The sequence below is a fragment of the Protomyctophum bolini genome (genome assembly GCF_963924005.1).
Source record: "Protomyctophum bolini genome assembly, chromosome: 9".
Taxonomy (NCBI): Eukaryota; Metazoa; Chordata; class Actinopteri; order Myctophiformes; family Myctophidae; genus Protomyctophum; species Protomyctophum bolini.
The window spans coordinates 7,438,244-7,463,798 of record NC_137870.1 but is presented as its reverse complement, the minus strand read 5'-3'; the positions used below and the strand labels follow the sequence as shown (position 1 = coordinate 7,463,798).

The 25,555-nt window shown below is 41.3% G+C and overlaps 2 protein-coding genes across 2 annotated transcripts; one reads left to right on the top strand and one right to left on the bottom strand.

Annotated features, from left to right (window-relative positions):
- Positions 1-1,814: 1,814 nt before the first annotated feature.
- gemin7 (gem (nuclear organelle) associated protein 7) lies at positions 1,815-4,689 on the bottom strand. Its single transcript, XM_080771687.1, has 2 exons — positions 4,563-4,689; positions 1,815-2,969 (listed from the first exon to the last, which is right to left on the bottom strand). The coding sequence occupies exons 1-2, from the start codon at positions 4,581-4,583 to the stop codon at positions 2,571-2,573; spliced, it is 420 nt and encodes a 139-aa protein (XP_080627813.1). The 5' UTR covers positions 4,584-4,689; the 3' UTR covers positions 1,815-2,570.
- A 1,068-nt stretch (positions 4,690-5,757) lies between these two features.
- Positions 5,758-25,555, top strand: LOC308321294 (potassium channel subfamily K member 13; the record flags this gene model as incomplete). The annotated part of the gene is made up of 5 exons (XM_080772135.1): positions 5,758-6,076; positions 6,895-7,530; positions 22,170-22,233; positions 23,538-23,685; positions 25,547-25,555. The coding sequence occupies 5 exons, from the start codon at positions 5,758-5,760 to the stop codon at positions 25,553-25,555; spliced, it is 1,176 nt and encodes a 391-aa protein (XP_080628261.1).

Sequence of the window (25,555 nt, the reverse complement as noted above, 5' to 3'; positions counted from 1 at the left end):
TTTTGGTGTTTTAAAGCATTATGTTATACTTTAAGCTATTGAAAGCTAGCAGATCTACAAGCTCATAGCGGTGCCACGCTATGACCTTGTAGATCTTCTATTTTTGAAAATATTTGCTTCGGGGGGGTCCTTGGAACAACATATTTTGAGATTGGGGTCCGGGGGCCAATTACATGAAAATCGACATGAAAATGTGTGAGAACGACTTACATAGAAACATAGGGTTTTTCAGAAAACTGTCAGGATTTAGAAGGCATTTGTAGAATGGGCCTCCGGCGGTCTAAATGGGTTAAGTCATATTTTGGAGTGGGGTTGAAGATGAAAAGCGAGGGAGTGCGCGGCGGCGAGGGAGGGAGGGAGGCAGAGCGGATGAGTCACCGTCTCACTGATGACTGTCTTCAGTGAGTGGTCATCAGATCATTCAGGTACAGAAAGAGACACAAACACCACGGTGGTACGGCCGCCTAATGGCACTCAAATAAAATGACTTATTGGGAACACACAAAATACACCTTTTAGCAAGATTAAATATTATTGATGCCGTCGTCCTGTAATAAGACCGGTTCCAAATGCTGATTAGTCTCGGTCTTATTTAATGCAATTTATGGAGCCAGATTTGAATGACAACCGCTTGCCCTATTATAAGTCTTAAAGATGTTGGGTTACTTTGTCCTGAGTGACAAATGGTTACGATTAGTCTGATGCACAGTTGATATCAGATAGAACATAACTAAAAAACATCGCATGGATGAACCTGGGACGTGATGTATCCTGAGGTCAACGGGGTTTCGGGTCTCTCAACATCATACCCCTCACTCAGGCGACACAGCCGGGAGTGATCAAGTCCCGACTTACGTCCCAGTAGCTACCCTCAATCAGTCCCACTAGGGAAAAACCAGGGGCACACAATCCGTTGGAACTACTCCAGAACTACTCTGCCAGGGCTGGGAGGTACACTTCTGGCACATGGAGGGACTACTAGGCTCTTACATCAATACATGTAAGGTCATAATAGTTAATATATCTGCCTACTAGACCTGTCTGGTGGTTATTAAACTGATGTCTGTGACAAAGTAGACCTGAAGTTGGAAATCCATACCTTCTCACCATTAATTTTACCTGCTGAAAAATGACTCAAATTAAGCTGCAACATTTAAATTCCAGCCTTTAGAGTATAGTTACAAAGGGACTAATAATGTGAAGGCCTAAATATTAGCATATAGTTTTGCATTAAGGAGGATATTTCCTCTTATGCTTTTCTAGAATTAATACAGACTGCAATTAATATTTAAATACAAAAAGTTTTATTATTCAAAACTAGACGCAAAGAAATGAACACAATTTGCTAACTTTAAACCATACATAAGTAAAGTACGACCAAAACAGAAGCTTCCCAAAGTGATAGAGCAGGTGCACAAGACCTGAGACGTTCAAAAGCAACTAATAACTTTTAGTGAACATGTATCCTATGTAGTGAATACTGTTATGAAGTTACAGCAATTACTGAGATCATAGCAAGATCATGTTTCATCACTGTAATTCAGTGGTTCCCAAAGTGGGGTCCGGGGACCCCAAGGGGGCCTTGAGGCAGTTCTAGGGGGTCCCCAGCTATTATAGGTTAGTAAAATAGATAGTACAATTTGTACACTCTGGAGTTTAATTAACCTCAATTTTACAATGTAAATTTGGGGGGCCCGGAGATATAAATGCCATTAAATGAGGATCCGTAGCCTAATGCATGTCAAACTGGGGGTTCTTGAAATTAAACGGGTTGAGAATCACTGCTAGAGCCGTAAAAATATTCTCTTATGGGGGTCCCTGGCATATCTTTTCAAATGGGGGTCCGCGGGCTGATTAGTGTCAATTTGGGGGTCCTTGACATGAAAAGGTTTGGGAAGCACTGCTGTAATTTGAACAGTACTTCCAGCAGGCTTTATGATGGGGAGCCAACAGTGAAGCCTCAAGGTCTCCTTACTACATTATTGGTGTATAGCTCCCCCCAGTGCTGGAAAATGGAACTGCTGGTTAAGTGTCAGCCAGCTCCTTCAATGCAGTGTCAGGTTATGTGATATCACATTAATAATCACCCCTCCACCCAACAGAAATTAGCTTTAGAAATCCAACTAAGCTGGCCTGGGCCGAGCGGTCCAGGCACCTAGGCCTGTGACAGTGTGTCGCGGGTTCGAGTCCCGAGCCCGTCTGCCTTTCCTGTCCAAACATTACTGTACCCTATCAATAAAGGCAAAAGCCAAAAAATATATATCTTTAAAAAAATAAATCCAAAGAAGCATGGAAATCACAATAGGCTTCTTAACCCATTTCGAACTGAGGACGATACTACAAAAGCCAAAACTTCGCTCTGAAAGAATATATATTCCAAATTTGCGCCACATTTTCACAATTTTTCAAAAATAGCAGACCCACAAGCTCGTAGCGCGCCACTCTGTGGCACGCTATGAGCTTGTAGATCTGCTATTTTTCAACTGCTAAAGCAGTTGAAAATAGTTCAACTTAGTTCAACTTTTGATCTGGGTGGAAATGGAAAAGGGTCCCAGTTGAACAGAAAAACATCACACATGAAAAGAACACGAGATCACGTCCTGACAGCGGATCAGCGCGTCTTTCTGCACGCCGATGGGCGTCTGCAGAGCCGACACCTGGAAGTTCAGCACGTCGATGTCCGACGCGCCGAAGGTCGCCACCACCTTCACCTTCTCGTGCATGTGGAACTGGACCTGCTTGCTGGTCATGGAAATGAGACATCTCAGAAAGTTCTCCCTCAGGGAGGACCGCGCACGCTGCTCCTCCTGCCGGCGCGCGCCGTCCGTCTTCGATCCGGCGGACGTCGAGATGGACGTCGGACCGAGGGCGATGAAGCGGGGCGAGTTGGGTTCGAAGCCCCGGCTGTGGGGGTCAGGTCCTCTGGGGAGCCGAAGCACAGCCACCGGGGTTTTCAAGGTCGATTCTCTCTGCAAGTGGATTGGGAAAAGTGCACAAAATAATGTGTAAGTGAAAAGTATAACAATCAGTGATGGCATTTCATCATCATACCCTTTGGACCTTGCACAGTGTCTATCCTACTAATAAAATGTAAGCTGCGCTGCATTTGTGGCAAGTCTACACCAGAGTAATATAGTTGAGAGAGTGGCGACACTAGCGTTGACTCTCATTGTAACCAATGGAATGTGGGAGTGCTCATTCTACCTCAATGGGATAGTTCCAGCCATAGGAGCAATGTTTGGAACTATAGCCCATATAGGCACCCGCTTTGCGGCGAGATCAAAGCGTACACTCGGGTTTACATGTACTGTAGCTTGGATGCCAGGCTATGGGATCTGTGGTTGCGGCTCCATGGCCCGGATACATGGCCATGAGATAAATGGTAGACAGCTGAAACTATACTATTAAAACTATAGGACAGGTTATGTGTGGTGATTGAGATGAGGTTAACCAACTAGGTAAGTTAATGGACCTGAATATGAAGCCATACGCCATCTATGCCTAGTGCCTAGTGCGACCCATAGAGTCTATGGCATAGACTTCAATAATTGAATAAATAAATAAAACATTTATTGCCAAAAACAAACTTACACTTGATTTAAATTGGAATGTGTTTGTGTGCCCAGAGACAACAACCTGAACAAGACAAATGCTGAAGTAATTTGAATGTGTAGCAGGATCAAAAACTGTCTCCTATTAACTCCCTTTCAGAGCTCTCTGTGTGTGTGTGTGTGTGTGTGTGTGTGTGTGTCTGGGTCTGAGCATGAAAACAGCATGGTTGTTTTTCCATCAGCTGTGCACAACCTAACACACACACACACACACACGCACATATTAACTGTATATACAGCTCCATCTCACTGAATTAGAATATTTTGTAAAAGTTCATTTTCTTCTGTAATATAATTGAAAAAGTGAAACTTTCATATATTCTCAATTAATTGTGCATAGAGTGTATTTAAACCCTTTTTTGTTTTAATCTTGATGATTATGGCGTACAGCTCATAAAAATCTAATCTTATTAATGAATTTGAATATTTTACGAAAGTATATTAATGTATGCAGTAGTTAATACTTGGTCTGGGCTACTTTTGAAGAAATTATTTCATCAATGGGGCGTGGCATGGAGGTGATCAGCCTGTGGCACTGTTGAGGTGTTAGCATCTCCATGAATTAGAATATGAAGCTTGTCAACATACTGAAGCACAATCCACTCTAAAAAGATGGCTGAAACCGTTGTTAACTTTTCACTGTCAGTGGACCAACACCATGCACATAACATGGCCTAAATCATCACTGTGTAGTTCTAGGCTCTGTGGGCAGGTGCCAATTGCTGCTGGAATAGGAAGATCAGCATCAACATAAAGCTTGTCAATGGAGGCACATACTGCTGTAAAATAACATAATAAACGGTTGTGTTGAGACTCTGGACAAAGTGGACATGACAAAACACAGTGCTGATTTAGGCCATGTAATCTGCATGGTGATCCGACTAGGCGACTGTCTAACATACACTTTTGATTTATTGTCCCCCCCCCCAAAAAAGTCCAAACATAACCAACCGTGATGATCCCGCTTGCCATAGTTGCTTCAGTTGCTTGACTCCACTTCACAATGTTGTGGTTCTGTTCTGTCAGCTTGGCGATGCTGCCTCAGCCTGTTCTGCAAACCATGCTGCAAACTTTACAAATCTCTAGTTCGTCGCACAACTGTGACAACGATCGAGCGCCGAGCTACAAGCTGAGTTGTTGTTGTGACTCTATCCTTTTATTACTCTATGGTTGTGACTGTGAGCTTGTATGTCTGCTATTTTCAGCGCGCGACACCGTGGTGCGACGGAGCATACGTTTGATCTTCTTCTACTTCTTTATATTTTACGGAAGTTAGCAACCAGTTTTCGGTGCATTACCGCCACCATGTGGTGGTGGGGGGGACCCAAATCATGGATCAACCTCAACTGAAAATCTACCTTTTATAATTCCCTCTCCTCTCCCAACACACACACACACACACACACACACACACAGGTGACCGTTCACCTTTTGTTTATGCCAATGCCAGGGCTATTGGGCAAGTGCAGTGGCGTGCGCAGACATTTGCAAATCCTCAAATATACTGTATATATATACACCGGTATATTCTTTCAGAGAAAACGTTTTTAACTCAAAGCTTTGCTTCTAGGGGGGTTAATTCCTGGAACAACATATTCTCAGATGGTGACCGAATACATATAATTCTGGAAAAATAAATACATTATTTATGGAATTCATCCCCCAAGTAGGGCTGTCCCCGACAAAGGATTTGTTTTAGCCAATCTGATTGGCCAGGTAGTCGATATTTCTCCCAATAAATCATGATATATATGCTTTTTCCCCCTTTTTTTCCAAACTATTTGTTATAACAACTGAAGCCAATCTCGGGTGTGCCGTGTGCGTGCGTGCGTGCTTGCTTGCTTGCGTGCGTGCTGGTGGGGGGCTCATAAAGGTAGCCTACAGTAAAAGGGGATTAGTAAACAAGAGATAAGGTAAGCAGACAGATCATTAAAGTCACTGTTATTGTCACACCATGAAGCAACAGACTAGGAGACAGGTTGGACAGGAGCTCACAATGACCACCCAGGCAATATTCGGATAAGAATCACTAATAACTATAGAAAATATTACATATAGCTCATTATATCATTGAGCTTGTTTTACAGAGCAGAGGTCTAATACCTTCTACAGATGGGATTGAGGAAGGAGGCCTTTTGTTGCAATAATGTCTCTTATTGTCCCTCGGCCCACCAGGGAAACGGTTCGTTTCTGTCTTCTCGGTGTGCTCATTGCCCTCTACATGTTGGCAGGCGCCGCCACCTTCTCCTTCTTGGAGCGCGCAGCGGAGCTACAGGCCTACCAGCTCTGGGATCAGAGGCGAAAGGACTTCCGCCGGGAGCACAACATCACCGCCGATGACCTGAGCTCTCTGCTGCGCCACTATGAGGAGGCCAACCGCGCAGGCATCCGGGTGGAGCAACGCAGGGCACTGTGGGACTTCTACGGAGCCTTCTACTTTGTGGGAACAGTGGTCTCCACCATTGGTGAGTGATCACACACGTTTTTAAGTGTCTGTGACTCATAATCTCAAAGAAAAAAGGAGAGAGGGAGCGATGGAGAGAGAGAGAGAGGAGGGAGGTGTTTTAATTTGGAAAACAGCAGAGGTCATCGAGTGTCTGTTTTACATCTGAAACATCTGCAAGTGATGAAACCAATCTTGAAAAACAGAAATGATCAAAACACGTTAGGCAATCGCATTTACTGCCCATCTATTCTTATACACTTCTGTCTCTCTGTCACCGTGGTAACAGAGAGAGCAAGTGCATCAAATATGGATCAATTTCCTTGTTACAACAAGTTGCATATTTACAGAGGGCGCTGACTTTATGGTGTATGTGTTAACATAATTATAAAGTGAGATAATAAGGAAACTAGACTAGAGTAGACCAATTACCTTGAGGCTGAGAATTCTGCAGCTCTCTACAGCCCCCAATAACAGCGCTAATCGCAATTATTTTGGCCACAACACGATCATGCCGTGAAATCTTCACATCGTCCCATCCCTGCTTCAAATCTCTCTGCATTCACCCCAACACCTCTCTGTTTATTCCTTCAATTGGCATTTTGCCAGGTATAATTGAATAATTTTATGGAAAACTAAACTTTTTAATATATTTCAATTAAATTGTATTGAAATATATAAAGGCCTTGACAGACAAAGCCGTCTTTTCCTGACTAAGATTATGTCGCGAAGTCCGATCGGTACTAAAGGTGTTAAAACTCACAGTTTCTGAAAAAAGCAACGTAAACCATGTTTCAACAGGTCGCCTCAAGGCTTTATAACCTGACATCTCTCTGATAGGTTTCGGAATGACAGCACCGTCCACCACCGTGGGAAAAGTACTGCTTGTTTTCTACGGCCTACTGGGGTGCTCGGCGACATTACTCTTCTTCAATCTCTTCCTGGAGCGAGTCATTACTCTCCTGGGCCTTCTCATGCACTGGTGCCACGCAAGGAGAACAGGACAGGCGGACAGGCTCCGGACAGGTGGTCAGACTCAACGTGAGGTGGGCAGTAGAGCCCACGATGGTGGAGGAGGAACCAAGGACTGGAAGCCCTCCGTGCATCACGTCACTCTCATTCTCCTCACTCTGGTCCTGGTGGTGGCGTGTGGCGCCGCCGCCCTCTACTCGCCAATGGAGGGGTGGAGTTACACGGAGTCATTATATTTCTGCTTCGTGGCCTTCAGCACGGTGGGCTTTGGGGACTTTGTGAGTGGCCAGAGACATCGCCACGAGGACAGCAGAGGGTACCAGGTGGCCAACTGTCTGCTGATGCTCCTGGGAGTCTGCTGTACCTACTCCCTCTTCAATGCCATCTCTGTCATCATCAAGCAGGGCTTGGACTGGATACTCAGGGCATTGGTCGTCTGTAGAGGCGTCTGCCATAAGAGGCCCCAACACAAATACATGTTTTATGACTCTGACTCCTCCATTTGTATTTGTGAAGATATTGCCATGGATGCACAACAGACGCAGACAGATGAAACAGTCACTGCTGCTTTGGGCCGAAATATGTTTAGGTCCTCTTCTTTGTCAAATGCTACTGGTACATGTCTATGTGATGAAGCCAAAGTGGAAACAGTGTACCATGTGGTCGTGGACAGGGGAGTCACGCTCACAGATAACCAAGTACAAGGACACTATCCTTCTCACGAACATGCAGTCCATGCTGGACCTCTGCCTATACAGCATGACTAATTTTTTCAAGTTCAGCAGCTAGTAGTTTTGAAGCCGTGACCCCAAAAATAATCCTATTTGAACTGCATGGAGAACTTCCACCACGATAAGCACTTGAAATTGTAGGAGTTGTGGCATTACATGTTGTTAGACTAGATAAATATTGTGAAAATAGCCGAGGTTGTGAGCTTGTAGATTTGTTTTCTCTTTCTTATATTGACAATTTGGCCAATGTTTGACCAGTTTCATAGTATAGTTATTGTAGAAAATTCCCCATTTATTTGCCTTTTTCAGAGCCACGGTGTCCCGATACTGTATCGTATCGGAAAAGTATCGGTATCGGGCCTTATTTGTCATATTGGGTCATATCGGTATCGGTGAATATGCCAGGTATTGGAAGGTAAATAAAATGTGTTTGCTTTCGAGTTGCCGAAACTGCAAGTGCACATGCTATAAACACAATCTCCAATCGATCTACACGCTCACAATGCATTGCAATGCTACGCATTGAGAGCTTGTAGATCTGCACAATGCGTCGTAGATCTGCTGTTAGATAAATTCTGACATCACATTTACACGTCATGTCAAGATTGGCCACTCCATCATATTCTGTTGGTCAGCACAGACAGAACTTTAGCCCAGACCGTGTTCCATATAGGTCATATTTGGTCATCTTGCATTTTTTATCATTTTACCCTTAGTTTACACAGGGTTGTTCATCTTATCCTTTATCATATTTATATTATGGATTTCCTGACGCCACATTCAGATTTAATATCTTATATCTTGTTAACTCCTTGATTCGGTCTCCATGCTGTCTGCCTCCAGCCCCAAATAATGAGAGGTCTACTACTATGTACTTGACCTTGGCCTAGTGAGAAAAGAGATGGGACAGAGGAGATGAAGTCTACGTCACTATGCTGGTCCAATGAGCGCTCGACAACCAGCGCCACCGTGGGATATTGCGGATATGAACTATCTCAAGCCAATTAACTTTATATCAACAAAACTGACGTCATCTTCACTATTAATGCCTGGAACATACTGTGAAGAGGATGGTTCAGTTCGAATCCATCTTGGAACAATTTGAATACTAAATTATTATGGATGTAAATACTATCATCTGAACCATGTAGCTGTAGCACATTATCTATGTAAATTGACTTTATACCTACTAAAAGTAATTGTTAAAACCTGAAACTTTTCTCAGAACTTTATTCGTCTGCGTCCAAATCATTTTTAAGGTCTTTCTATTTGTTATGGTACAGTGACTGTCATTCAGGATTTAAAGGGCTACTCACTAATTTTCAAGGTAAATACAGCACGGTATTTGGTGAATAGATACAGCATTACAAAATAGATATAATTTATTTTCATCTATTATCTGCTATCTGCAACATATTTTTATACATTTGAAAACCTTAAACGGGACATTCTGCGTAATGGGTATTTTACTTTTCGTACTTTAAGTACATTTTGATGTCACTACTTTTGTAGTTTTACTCAAGTACATTTTGAATTCCAGACTTTTAATTGGAACAGAGTACTTCTATATTGCAGTATTGGTACTTTTGTTAAAACTAAAAAGATTGAGTACATTATCCACCAGGTCAGTATGGTCAGCACGTCCATGTAAATATTAACAATGCATTTCAATAATAATGTTTAGGTCCACGTCACCAAGTACATTAAATCCCTATGCCTCTGCATACCTTTTTGTGTGCTGGAACTGAGAATGGTGATTTCTTGACAGATGGGTTTGGGTTCAAGAGACTCAGGACAGGAGTTAAAGGAAGTCTGGATCACTGGCTCCAGGTCCTGGCCTGTTAAATACAACACACACACACACACACACACACACACACACACAGCTGATCCAAGTCTGCAGCCTGGGTCAGCTGCAGACCCAGACTTGGGTCAGCATCTCTTGTCACAGACAAGTTGTCAACTTTAGTTTCATTCATGAAGTTATGGCAGAAAACGTGTATTTGGTCAAATTATCTCCACTCTTTTCCAACTTTTTCCACTCGATCGGTGTGCTACGTTGACTGCAGCCAGTCAGGTAGCCTATGTTGTATGTTCCAGACTCCAGTCCTCTTAATTCCGTTGGACTGCCAAGGCTAATGTTCCAATAGAGTAGAGTAGGCCTATCCCCTTCCAGTCGGAAGAGAAGAGTCGTTCGACACTGTTGACTCACTCTCTCTCTCTCTCTCTCTCTCTCTCTCTCTGTCGGAAGAGAAGAGTCGTTCGACACTGTTGACTCTCTCTCTCTCTCTCTCTCTCTCTCTCTCTCGCTCTCTCGCTCTAAACGTGGACACCAGTGTTATTCAATGGGTGCCGCCCACTAACCAATAAGAAATGTCATTACTGATGGAGCAAGTGGAACCCACTAAACTCTGTTACACTGCTATATTAAATCTTATAAAGATGTATTATATAAATTAGGCACACTTTAATACAACAAAGTTGTTACAACAAATGCTGTATCACTGTATCTGGAAGTGCAAGTTAATATTATAGAGACAACAACAAACACATCAGTAAAGAATATTATACATTAGCCACACGTATGTATGATTATATAATCTGCGAGGTGCGTTCCAGCCTGTGTGATTATGATATATGGTGCAGCCGTGACGTTTGACGTTAATGATGAATTAAAATTGAGATAGGCCTACACTGGACATGTGGACAGTACGACAGACAGCTGTACTCAACCGTCAGAGACGGTCTCAACTTGAAACACGGTATAGCTAGGTTGATGTTTTTACGTTACACTAACTAACTTTCTGTCTTTTTATATGTGAAATGACGTGTTTATACCTGTGATTTCTCTTTTTTGGATGTGTTTGTAGTTAATACAGTCTAAACTCAGTCAGGATCATGGAAGAGAATACCGGACTACTCGACGCCTCGCCATGGAAGATTGGGAAGAAGAGGATTACACATTAATCTGGAAGGAAGATAGAAAGTGAGTACAAATAAAGTTGAGATTGTTCAAAATGTGTAAATGGCTGTACATTTGATTGAATTGGCGATGTCTAGTAAACCGAATCGCAGCAGTTTTAAACGCAGGCTTTATTTCTTTGATGCATCGGTTCTCCTTTCTCGAATACTTCACATATTCATATTGTGGTATCAAATTAATTAAGCGACATTTAAAAGTTTAGGCTCCAGACTTCCCAAAACAAACTGGTCAGGCTATAGGTCTCACTCCCCGAACCCACCTCGTGGCTTAATTAGGGTTGACGAAAGAGTACAGCATCTTGCAATGGCGGTCCACAATATTCGCTACATTCAGAAACAATGGACCAAATTAATTTCGCTCCTATGCCACCAAAATGTGGAACGCCCTACCAACAGTCATTAAGACATGCGAATCCCTTATCTGAATGAATAATACAATTAATCATAAATTACCGTAATCACCAGTGAATCTCAAACTTTTTATGTCAAGGACCCCCAAATTAATATGTATTTCCCTACGGACCCTCATCTGAAAATATTTGTGCTAGGAAGGGACCCCCATACTGGAATTGTATTGTTAATGTTTTTTAACAATACAATTCCCCTAATTGCAGGAGGTGTTTTGTCATAAAAACATTCACAATGGTCAATACCGCCCTCTCCTGACCAATACCAAGTTCTTTACCAAACATAGCTGATCTACAAGCATGGGCTTGCAGATCAGCTATGTTTGGTAAAGAACTTGGTGTTGACAGAAAAAGCTGTCCCAGAAGGGTGCAATTTATAAGGATAAAGCACAGAGATCATCCATGAGATCATCCATGGAATAAAAACAAACAATTGAAATGTCAGGAATGGACAAATGCTACATTATCCCACTTAGACCTGTCTGTACTCTCAGTCTCAGACACTCAGTCAGAATGTACATCTGTAGCCATTCTAGCCCAGTAGGGCTAGTATGTGTAAGATATTATTGCATATGTTAGGCCCTATCTTGGGCATGCCTTACCCATTATCCCTAAATGTCTTTGCCATATTTTGCTATCTTGAAAAACATTTTTAAATGGTAGTTCAACTAGCCGACTGACACTGTAAAAGTAGCATAATAGGGATGGACATTTAGTAACTCACTTCTTGGCCTCAATCTGTAAAACAGGAAGGAAAAACTAAACTCAATGCCTTATGCTTCTAAAGTTTAAGACTGATCTGAAATCATGGCTCAAGATAAACATTTCAGTGACCTGGCTGGACTGCCCCATGGCTGCTCTTTCTTTGTTGAGTTGCTTGTCCTATAAGGTTCTTTTTTAACAATTTTATTTATACATTTTCAGGTTTAAAGACAATACATACTTTACAAACAATCACATACACAAACCCTTCCCACCCCCCCATTCAAAGGAAAGAAAAAAATATACATTTAGCACAGAAACAAAACATACACAAATGAAAATAATACTATACAATAGATCACAGTTAAGAGTTTTTTAGAAAATAAAGAATTAAATAAAACATTTATGTGCATACATACTTCAGCCTGTTAAAGATAGGTGAGAAAAAAACGGTTGCCACATTCTGTCAAATACTTTCGTTTTAAGAGAAACGTCATATCTTATCTTTTCCATTCTTAACTGTCTATATTAGTATTTATTATTGTTTGTGTTGTTTTAATGGACCACAATGGACCACATTTGTGTTGCATTTGGCGCTGCGGTTTTATCATTGCCATTTTGTCAATAAAGTATTCTATCCATTCTATTCATATTCTGTTCTTCTTGCTATCTCATATAAACACATAAATAATATAAGATAGCAATACATATTTAACCAGTATCTTTATTTTTTAGGAAAAAATGGATTAAGAAAAAACACCATGAGAAATTCCATAGGGAAATCGAGCCCAAGGCAAAGCTTACGTACAAGTGAGTAACTTGTAAAAAATGGAATAAGAAAAAACACCCTGAGAAATTCCATAGGCCAATCGAGCCCAAGGCAAAGCTTACCGACAACTTGACAAGTGAGTAACCTGTATATTGAAGCCATTTTTTTAACCGCTTTAGTTTCAACCTCGCATCACTGTTTTAATTTTGGTCATGTAATTACAGGCCAACATTAAAAGACACCATGAGAAATTCCATAGGGAAATCGAGCCCAAGGCAAAGCTTACGTACAAGTGAGTAACTTGTAAAAAATGGAATAAGAAAAAACACCCTGAGAAATTCCATAGGCCAATCGAGCCCAAGGCAAAGCTTACCGACAACTTGACAAGTGAGTAACCTATTTTTTAACCGCTTTAGTTTCAACCTCGCATCACTGTTTTAATTTTGGTCATGTAATTACAGGCCAACATTAAAAGACACCATGAGAAATTCCATAGGGAAATCGAGCCCAAGGCAAAGCTTACGTACAAGTGAGTAACTTGTAAAAAATGGAATAAGAAAAAACACCCTGAGAAATTCCATAGGCCAATCGAGCCCAAGGCAAAGCTTACCGACAACTTGACAAGTGAGTAACCTATTTTTTAACCGCTTTAGTTTCAACCTCGCATCACTGTTTTAATTTTGGTCATGTATTCTAATTCATTATTTTTATACAAGCCGTTTTTATTTTTGTTCTTTCAATTGAAGGGGGGTCGGGTGGGGTTCGCTGGACACTTCATCGATCCCCGTTACCAACGCACCGCCATAGGTTGGCTTTTGTAAGGGTTATAGCAGTCATTTTGCGCGTGTCTCTTTAATGGGGATGCTTCAGCGTAGGGAGGGAGGGGGTGGGGGGTAGGGAGGGTTATTTGTTTTGTTGTTTGTTTGTCCTCTTGGCTTGGTCGCCCTGTCTTGTTATATTGTATTTTATGTGCTTTGCATCCAGCATGTGTTCTCAGGCATTTTTCATCCCTGTGTTTGCTGTATGACCCAACCTAGAGCTGTGCCGCAGTCGGGAGGTATGCTCAAGTTCTGTAGCTGGAACTGCAGAGGTCTAAATCAACCACTGAAATGCTCCAAGGTGATTCATCACCTTCAACATCTGAATGTAGGTATTGCTTTCTTGCAGGAGACCCATTTGAAAGGTACCAGTCATGTGAAATTACGGCGGAGATGGGTTGGCCAGGTTTATCATTCATCATTCCAATCAAAATCTAGAGGGGTGGCCATTTTGATTCATAAATCTATTGGTTTCATTTCCTCCGATGTTGTTTCAGATCCAGGTGGACGATTTGTGTTTGTTACAGGAACGTTATACAACACCCCAGTCATCCTGGCTAATGTATATGGTCCAAATTGGGATAATGAGAACTTTTTTCAAACATTGTTTACTAAAATACCTGATATGTCGACACACTACCTCCTATTGGGGGGAGATTTTAACTCCTGGATTAACCCAGAGTTGGATAGATCATCTTCCAGAACTAGTGTGCCCTCGAGGTCCGCCAAAGTCATTCAGGCTTTTATGAATGAGTTCAATGTCCTAGATCCCTGGCGCTTTTTGAACCCACTTGGTAAACAATACAGCTTTTTTTCCCCTGTCCATCAATCGTATTCCCGTATTGATTACTTTCTGATGGATAACCGATTGGCTCCAATGTTACACTCTTGCAACTATGAAGCAATAGTACTATCGGACCACGCTCCAGTGGTTCTTGAACTGCATTTTCGAGAATATGATAATACACCTCCCCCCTGGCGCCTAAATAGTCGTCTATTGTCCAGTGAAACTTTTGTAAACTTTGTTAATAGCCAAATAGATTTATTTATTTCGATCAATCAGACGCCTGGGATTTCAGCATCCCTACTATGGGAGACATTAAAGGCATATTTAAGAGGTGAAATAATTTCGTATAGCGCATTTGAGAGTAAATTTAGGAAGCAGCAAATGTGTAGTTTGGCTAAACAAATAAGTCAATTGGATAGTATACATTCTACTCAACCCTCACCTGATCTTTATAAAGAACGTATTTCTCTCCAAGCTAAATTTGACATAATCTCCTCTGCCCACGTAGAGGACTTATTACTTAAATCTAGATCTAATTATTATGAACATGGGGATAAGGCTAGCAAACTACTGGCTCATCAGTTACGACAGGCCTCTGCCTCCCATCAGATCCCACAAGTTCGGACTCCTACTGGTGTAACAACAGATCCTAAGCAGATCAACGAACAATTTAAACAATTTTATACTTCCCTGTATACATCTGAGCAAACCACTGATCCCTCTGCTTATGATAATTTTTTCAATTTATTGGACATCCCCAAATTGAGTCCAGAGGTAGCTCGGAAGCTGGATGGGCCGGTCAGTATTGATGAGCTTAGAAGAGCTGCTAGTGGTATGCAAACAGGAAAATGCCCAGGTTTAGATGGTTATCCAGTTGAATTTTATAAGAAATTCTTTGAGAAATTAGCACCTATTCTAATTGATATGTATACGGAATCATTTAATTCACACAGTTTACCACCATCCCTCACCCAAGCTTCAATTTCAGTATTATTGAAGAAAGACAAGGACCCCTTGTCTTGTACTAGCTATCGTCCTATTAGCTTGCTATCTGTGGACCTAAAGCTTTTGTCCAAGCTCTTAGCTATGCGCCTTGAATCTGTTCTTCCAACCATAATTTCGCAGGATCAGACGGGGTTTGTTCAGAATCGATATTCATTTTTTAACATCAGGCGTCTCTTTAACGTTCTATATAGCCCCGCCCCCTCAGCTAGTCCGGAGGTTGTTATCTCGCTCGACGCAGCCAAAGCGTTTGACCATGTGGAATGGGGGTACCTCTTTAGTACATTGGAGAAGTTTGGATTTGGGGACAACTTTGTGTCTTGGGTGAAACTGCTTTATACATCTCCTACTGCATCAGTAAGGACCAATAATACCCGTTCAGCACAATTCCCCCTATATCGCTCGACCAGGCAGGGCTGTAATTTGAGTCCACTTCTGTTTGATATCGCCATCGAACCGTTGGCTATTGCACTTCGATCAAGTCCTCGCATAACTGGTATAGTTAGAAATGGCACTGAACAGCGGACATCCCTTTATGCAGATGATTTACTTTTGTATATTTCTGACATATCTACGTCCATTCCGGCGGTACTTGATATTTTCTCCTCATTTGGCCCCATCTCTGGCTATAAGCTGAATCTCGATAAAAGTGAGTTACTCCCATTAAACGCAGCCGCACGTAATTACTAGTGGTGGGGAAAAAAATCGATTAGTCAATTAATCGCGATGCCATCATGGGCGATAATTCATCGATGCACAAATGTCAAACATCGATTATTTAATGTATTTTTTTTACCGGAGCAAAAGGGCGGAACTAATCTGCGACTGCGCTGCGTCGTCGTACCGGACCGTTTAGAGTGACGCACACAGCGCTCGCACACGCTTTAGCTTTCAACAACCAAAACAGAACGAGTTACCAACGCGGAGGGGAAGAGAAAAAAGATGACAGAAAGGGAACATTTTGGATTGTATGAGGTTGAGGGGACACGAGAACTCGATAAAACTCACACCATCGACCGCCTGTGAAATGTGGCCGAGATGGGACGATGTAGTGTGGCTCCAAAGTGCTAACATGGCCCGGAATCCGTCGCTCCCCACGACCGAATGTGAACGTAAATCCTTTGCAATAAAAGTGCCGATGGACTTCGTAATTCTAGTCGCCTTTTCTGAGTGCATGGGCAGCTGTCCGTGTGTTCGGGATCGGGATGGTTGTCTTGACTGCATCTCTGGATGTCAGTGGGCAATATGGTCTTGTACACGTTGTGAGTTGTATCGAGTTCCCGTGTCCCCTCAACATCATAGAATCCAAAATGTTGCCATACACTTGTAAAATACTTTAAACCAAATGCTCCTTAATGTGTGCAAACAAACAGAAAGGTGCAACATAATAGTCTCAATAACTACCCCAAAGTTTCCTTAATGACACTTCAGTAACGGAAAATGAAATCCCTGAATAAGGAAACAAAGAAAAGCACCTTTTTTGTCCTAACAAAGAATAAAGGCAATTTGGCAGAGTGCTGCTGACCTCAACCGAAATCCTGCCCATGTATTTCTATGACATGACATCTTATGTCATTATTAATATATATTTATTGTATGCTTGTACAAACTCATTCTTTTTTTTTTTAAGAAAACTGCTTATTACTGTTCTGTATTTGGCCACAGACACCCATCTGAAAATATTTTCTTCTATGGACCCCCCCAGAAGCAAAGATTTGAGTTAAAAACGTGCACTGTGAAAGAATATATATATTCATAATCATTAGAAAGCACTTTGTTTATTAGTCACACAGTGACTGAGTGATTAACAGTGAGTGATTAATCGGGATCAATCGGGATTAATCGAATCGTAACGTAGCCCAATTAATCGGGATTAATCGGGATTAATCGCATCGTGACCCTCGGAAACGATGTGTAATCGCATCGCCAGGTACCTGGCGATGAACGCCTCTAGTAATTACCCGCTGAGCAATTTTCCATTCAAAATAGCTCTAAATGGTTTTAAATACCTTGGTATTCAGATTACAGACAAGTTTGAAGATTTATTCAAATGTAATTTTGGCACTTTACTGACTCGCTTCCAGGAGGACTTTGAACGGTGGTCTCTATTGCCTTTATCTCTTGCTGCACGTGTTAACTGTGTCAAGATGAATTCTCTCCCAAAATTCTCTTATCTTGTCCAGTGCCTGCCCATTTTTCTCCCCCTCTCTTTTTTTGATAAAATTGATCGCATGATCTCAGAATTTATTTGGAATAAAAAAGTTCCCAGGATCAGTAAAACATTGTTACAAAGACCCAGACCTCAGGGTGGGTTAGCCCTACCTAACTTTAGGTTTTATTACTGGGCAGCCAATCTTAGAATTTTGCAACATTGGCTAATGTTGGAGAAATCTCCTTTACGTCCAACATGGATTGAGATGGAATCTTCCTCAGTAAGGCCTGCCTCATTAACTGCTCTTATTCATGCCCCTATTCGTTTTTCTCTTACCCCTTATTCTAAGAGTGTTATTGTCAAATCCACACTGAAAATTTGGAATCAATTCAGGCGCCACTTTGGTCTACAAGCTCAGTCCTTCCTTGCCCCAATAACAGCAAACCCTTTATTCCATCCATCTTTGAGTGATAATGCCTTCTCTTTATGGTCATCACTTGGCATTACAAAGCTCAGTGATCTGTATATTGACAAAGTATTTGCCTCCTTTCAACAGCTGTCTGGGAAATATTCCCTTTCAAATCAACACTTCTTTCGATATCTTCAGATTCGCAGTTTTGTGCGTAGCCTTAACCCTGTATTTCCAAACCTTCCAGAGGCCACTGTGGTTGATTCCTTCTTAACTCCATTGCCGAGCACGAAGGGCCTAATATCGGTTATGTACAATTGTATTTTCTCTTTGCGGCCTACTTCAATAGAAAATATTAAAAACAAGTGGGAAGAGGACTTAGGAGAAGAAATCTCAGACGATGATTGGGAAGATATTTTACGTCTTGTCCACTCTTCTTCCATTTGTGCGAGGCATGGGCTAATCCAATGCAAAATTATCCATCGTGTGCATTTCACTAAAGTTAGGTTATCCAAAATATATGGTGATATTGATCCCCTATGTGATAGGTGTCGTTCAGCCCCCGCCACGTATATACATATGTTCTGGTCATGCCCTTCTTTACGTAGGTATTGGACTAAGATCTTTGACACAATGTCGAGTAGTGTTGGGGTACCATTTGAACCAAATGTAATGACGGCTATTTTCGGAATCTCTCCCCCTGATCTATTCCTGACAAAATACAAAGCTCACTTGGTGGCCTTTACCACTCTCTTAGCTAGGCGTCTGATCCTGATGAAATGGAAGTCCTCTGCTCCCCCAACCCATCTTCACTGGATTAGAGATGTACTCCACTTCATTAAATTAGAAAAAATTAGATGTACCCTGAGAGGCTCTGTATCCAAATTTGAGGACACATGGGGCCCCTTCCTCGCACTAGTAAATGACTTGCAGTTCCAAGCAATTCCAGATTGAAGGAGATTAAACCTGGATTTGAGCATGCTACTACTGTAGATTCCCGACGCAGCTGGGTTGTTCAGTATATTTATTATTAGGAGCCATGTGTGGATGCACTACCACGTCGATTATGTTTTGGGTGACCAATGACCAAGCCATGTTGTCTTGTCTTGTCTTGTCTTGTCGTACGTTTGTCTTGTTTTTGTTTTAAAACTTGACTCAGGTTATGTGGTTTGTATTCCATGTTAGCATAGGACTATGCAACTTTTTATTTTATTTTCTTATTTTTATTTTATGCTACCACAATATTTCGTATACGGACTCACAATATTTTGTTATATTTTATACGTTTCATATGGGTGTGTCACATGTCTTTTGATTTACTGTATACCCTGGATCTTGAATAAACAAAAAAGTGGAAAAAAAAAAAATTTGGTCATGTAATTACAGGCCAACATTAAAAGACACCATGAGAAATTCCATAGGGAAATCGAGCCCAAGGCAAAGCTTACGTACAAGTGAGTAACTTGTAAAAAATGGAATAAGAAAAAACACCCTGAGAAATTCCATAGGCCAATCGAGCCCAAGGCAAAGCTTACCGACAACTTGACAAGTGAGTAACTTGTATATTGAAGCCATTTTTTTAACCGCTTTAGTTTCAACCTCGCATCACTGTTTTAATTTTGGTCATGTAATTACAGGCCAACATTAAAAGACACCATGAGAAATTCCATAGGGAAATCGAGCCCAAGGCAAAGCTTACGTACAAGTGAGTAACTTGTAAAAAATGGAATAAGAAAAAACACCCTGAGAAATTCCATAGGCCAATCGAGCCCAAGGCAAAGCTTACCGACAACTTGACAAGTGAGTAACCTGTATATTGAAGCCATTTTTTTAACCGCTTTAGTTTCAACCTCGCATCACTGTTTTAATTTTGGTCATGTAATTACAGGCCAACATTAAAAGACACCATGAGAAATTCCATAGGGAAATCGAGCCCAAGGCAAAGCTTACGTACAAGTGAGTAACTTGTAAAAAATGGAATAAGAAAAAACACCCTGAGAAATTCCATAGGCCAATCGAGCCCAAGGCAAAGCTTACCGACAACTTGACAAGTGAGTAACCTGTATATTGAAGCCATTTTTTTTAACCGCTTTAGTTTCAACCTCGCATCACTGTTTTAATTTTGGTCATGTAATTACAGGCCAACATTAAAAGACACCATGAGAAATTCCATAGGGAAATCGAGCCCAAGGCAAAGCTTACGTACAAGTGAGTAACTTGTAAAAAATGGAATAAGAAAAAACACCCTGAGAAATTCCATAGGCCAATCGAGCCCAAGGCAAAGCTTACCGACAACTTGACAAGTGAGTAACCTGTATATTGAAGCCATTTTTTTAACCGCTTTAGTTTCAACCTCGCATCACTGTTTTAATTTTGGTCATGTAATTACAGGCCAACATTAAAAGACACCATGAGAAATTCCATAGGGAAATCGAGCCCAAGGCAAAGCTTACGTACAAGTGAGTAACTTGTAAAAAATGGAATAAGAAAAAACACCCTGAGAAATTCCATAGGCCAATCGAGCCCAAGGCAAAGCTTACCGACAACTTGACAAGTGAGTAACCTGTATATTGAAGCCATTTTTTTTAACCGCTTTAGTTTCAACCTCGCATCACTGTTTTAATTTTGGTCATGTAATTACAGGCCAACATTAAAAGATGTATCTACAAGCTCAAAAATGGAATAAGAAAAAACACAATGAGAAATTCCATAGGCCAATCGAGCCCAAGGCAAAGCTTACCTACAAGTGAGTAACCTGTATATTGAAGCCATTTTTTTAACCGCTTTAGTTTCAACCTCGCATCACTGTTTTAATTTTGGTCATGTAATTACAGGCCAACATTAAAAGATGTATCTACAAGCTCATAATATTTACTCTTGTTCCAATAGGGACATCAAATTGCAATTGCTGACCGGAAACAACTGGCACTTTGTTGATGACATTTTCCAAGTGGAGCTGAACCATGTGTTTGACAAAAAAGAAAAGAAGGAGGCAAACAGGACTCCTAATCTGTCCAGGGCGGGTGAGAGACATGCGTTACATAACTTGACAATCGGTTCACTAAAATATATTTTTAACATTGCATGCAAACAGTTGCACTCACCAATCTATTAGTAATTAACCATATTTATTTGCACAAAGATGTTATGGTTTCCCTGGCTATTGATGCTGCTGCTAATCTTCACCCTTTTCCCTGTTTTGTACTTCAGCATTGGTCCTAAACCATGTGGTTGGAGGAATATGCTGCTGTCTCACTGATGGACGGAAAGATAAAATCACTCTGGGCCAGGGCCGGGCCCATCACCTATATGTGATGGGCCTGGCCACAGCAATGGAATGGAAACGACAAGGACTAGGTACGGTGTTCAGTATCTATACAGTACAATTAGTACTTAACAGTGGAGTTCACTTGATATCAAATATGGACTTTGTTTAAAAACCCTCTGTACTCTCATTTTAGCAACCCTCATGATGAATTTCCTCGTCGACTCAGCCGCAGAGGAAAAATACAAGATTCAACATTTCACAGAGAAGTATGCACTCGACAGAGTGCAGTTCTAGTTAAAGAGTTATTTTCACCTCCTTTCATTTTGCTGTAACTAATTCTCAATCCCATTTCCCCTACCCTGCAGACATGTCAGGGAGGACAACGAGCAGGCCATTGCACTTTACAAATCCATGGGATTTGTGCCGGAACAGCACGTGAATAATTACTATACACCGGAAAACAAGCAGGCCATTGCACTTTACAAATCCATGGGATTTGTGCCGGAACAGCACGTGAATAATTACTATACACCGGAAAACAAGCAGGCCATTGCACTTTACAAATCCATGGGATTTGTGCCGGAACAGCACGTGAATAATTACTATACACCGGAAAACAAGCAGGCCATTGCACTTTACAAATCCATGGGATTTGTGCCGGAACAGCACGTGAATAATTACTATACACCGGAAAACAGGCAGGCCATTGCATTTTACGAATCCATGGGATTTGTGGAGGACCAGCGCGTGAATATGTACTATAAACAGGAAAATCAAGATGCCAAGCTGTTCATCAAAAGGATAACGAAAAAATAGGTAGCTTGAAAAATAAATTATTCTCGTATAGGAGTGTATGAATGTATGGTTATATCATTGTACGCTTGTAGATCAGCTATTTTTGCACAGTCTATTGGAATGGTCTACTCTGGCAATGTTCCATGACTTGAGTTCATGAGCCATATGCTACAAATTTCCACAGCACAGGAATGGAAACGACAAGGACTAGTAGTAGGTACGGTGTTCAGTATCTATACAGTACAATTAGTACTTAACAGTGGAGTTCACTTGACAACAAATATGGACTTTGTTTAAAAACCCTCTGTACTCTCATTTTAGCGACCCTCATGATGAACTTCCTCGTCGACTCCGCCGCAGAGGGGAGATACAAGAGCGTCTTCCTGTGAGTGATAGTACCCACTAATTACTTGCACAAGCAGAGCGCGCAAGTACTAGTTTCGCCCAGGGCCCGTATGCACCGTCACAAATTAACCATATTTATTTGCACTAAGCCTGAATACCGCAGCTAGGAATAATGGAATAGGACCCCGGTTCTATTATCTGAACTGGGGCCATGATTAAGAGGGACGGCCGGGGGCATTCGTATTGCGCCGCTAGAGGTGAAATTCTTGGACCGGCGCAAGACGGACAAAAGCGAAAGCATTTGCCAAGAATGTTTTTTGATGCTGCTGCTAATCTTCACACTTTTCCCTGTTTTGTACTTCAGCATTCGCCCTAAAAAAGGGTATCGTGGTTGGAGGCATCTGCATAAAAGGATGGACGAGAAGATGCAGCAAAAACCATACCAAGTCTGTAATTAAAAGACATTAACTGAATATAACTACCAAAGAGGTTAGTTTTCGTTTTGTTATGGTTTTATGTTGATGTATGAATGCACTATAAGCATTGGTCCTAGAGGAGGTTGGAGGAGGAATATGCTGCTGTCTGACGGATGGACGGAAGGATAAACTACATCGGGGACAGGGCCGGGCCGGGCCGGGCCAGGCCCATCACCTATATGTGATGGGCCTGGCCACAGCACAGGAATGGAAACGTCAAGGACTAGGTACAGTGTTCAGTATCTATACAGTACAATTAGTACTTAACAGTGGAGTTCACTTGACATCAAATATGGACTTTGTTTAAAAATCCTCTGTACTCTCATTTTAGCGACCCTCATGATGAATTTCCTCGTCGACTCCGCCGAACAATTTTTTAGGGTAAAACGTAATAAGAAAGTTCACCATGAGAAATTCCAAAGGCCAATGGAGCCCAAGCCGACATTTTCGGAGTGGAGCTGAAACATGCTTTTGACAACACAGAAAAGAAGGAGGCAAACAAGACTCCAAATCTGTCCAGGGCGGGTGAGAGACATGTGTTACATAACTTGTTACATATTTTGTGGGTTTTATTATCTGAACTGGGGCCATGATTAAGAGGGACGGCCGGGGGCATTCGTATTGCGCCACTAGAGGTGAAATTCTTGGACCGGCGCAAGATGGACAAAAGCGAAAGCATTTGCCAAGAATGTTTTTTGATGCTGCTGCTAATCTTCACACTTTTCCCTGTTTTGTACTTCAGCATTCGCCCTAAAAAAGGGTATCGTAGTTGGAGGCATCTGCATAAAAGGATGAACTTCCTCGTCGACTCCGCCGCAGAGGGGAGATACAAGAGCTTATTTGCAATCTAAAATCTTTAACTTTACAGGACGATGGCTAGCAAATGGGTACCGGCGCCCCAGACGGATGAGGAGCTGGAGCGTGAGGAGACCTTACGGCTGGAGCATCTGGAAGAGCTGCTGGAGCAGCAGCTGCAGAGGGAAGATCAACGGCTGGTGCAGATGGAGCTGGATCCGGTGCCGCTAGGGTTCTATACCCTGTTTCCTCCGTTAGATCCAGGGCCAGGCCCATCACCATCACCTCAGTTAGCAATTCTTCTGCTTCAGGTTCAGTTTGTGTTCCCTCCTCGTCTGAACTGCCACTGGCCCCTGCCTGCTGCATCTAAAATAAACATACCAACAAGTAGCACTTCATTAAAGTGATTTGAAATGAAAATAATTAAATAAAAAAACATTAACTTATTTACTGTAGTTAGTCTAGAGAATGAAATGGCATAAAACATGTCATTCTCACTTACGTAATATATATATATATATACACACACAATATATATATTAATTGTATTGTATATTGTATATATATACAATATATACAATAACATTCTCCCTCCCTGTGATGAATATTTTCACTTAAGTACTGTAAAAGTAGCAATTTCACAGTGCAGAAATTCTCAAACTATAATTTACTAGAGTAAAAGTACAAAGGTGTTACCATCAAAATATATTAGTGGTTAATGTATGTTTTGTATTCACAATAAAAATCTGCAAAGTAAAGGTTACTTTACACCACTGTCTGCACTGCATAATGCTTACCGGTTCAACTAGTACATTATTGTCACAGTCTTCACCGTCCTCCTGGTCACTCCGATTGTCCTCTGGATCTGACTCAACTTCAAGCAGCCCCTCCTCCTCCCTGTCCACCATCACCTGTTGGAAATAGGAATGAAGACATACATTGATTACTCTATAAGGCAGAAATGTAAACAGCACAAAGTAAACTTTAGACATTAAGGCTAAAATGATAGGTTAACTAAAACTACAATGTTTCCATTGTAGTCCCAAGTCTACTAGCAGACAGACAAACTGACCAATGTGAGCTTTTATAGCAAACACACAATGCTGACAAAATAACATGCACCCTCCCTGGCTGGCATGTTTAATGTTTTTATTTGCTTGTGTAATACCAACTTGTGCCAAACGGGGGCGAGTGACACTTCTGTGAGTAACTTGTAGCACCTATAAGGCACTATAGCAAAATCTGGACTAGTTATTGTGTAGGTTCGACTGCTGGAGCTATGGGGAGTGCTTAAATGAGACTCAGACACAAGGAGGTTAAATGTTAAATGATTGCCGGCAGTTATATTGAAAAAACAATTAACAAACATACAATATGGTAAAGAAATAACTTGGTACCAACTCTTGAATAGCAATTGCTTGGCCACTTTCAATCTTTCTAATTTGGGTGCACCCTTCTAACTTGAGAAATCTAATCAGTATCAAAGTATCAACTGTCTGTTGATTCGTTTTTAACCATGAAATATGCATTACATGAACTTTTTTAAATGAAAACAAATGAAATACTGTATGCAACAATGTGCATTTTTAACCTTTGTACATACTTTTTCACATTATGTATTTTAAACACACATCTTCACATGAACATCAGTACACACTTGTAGGAAGTGCATCATGAAATGGATTACATCCATTTTAGTAAACAATATAAATTTCTTCTTAGTAGTATTACACTCTCAAAGTGTTGACTTGCAAATGCAAAAATAACAATATCCCTTCATTGAAATGAAATGAACTGTCTCACCGATTCTGTGTGAAACAGGCTGGGCACAAACAATGCAATGGCTGCCCCAGTGAATCCACAATGGTTTCTAGAAAGAAACAATACCACTCATCAAAAACCAAAGTAATTTCCAATTATTTGTTACTCTTAAATTAACTCATAAGATGTGGTGAGTTACCTTGCTTCGCTGTGGTTTGTGCTCATAAAACTCTTCTAGTATCACACTTTTCCTCTCTCTGTTCTGTGCTCTTCTCATGTGCTGTGCCTGTTTGGCTGTCTTTCTGTCTCTAACCTCAACAGCTGAACTGA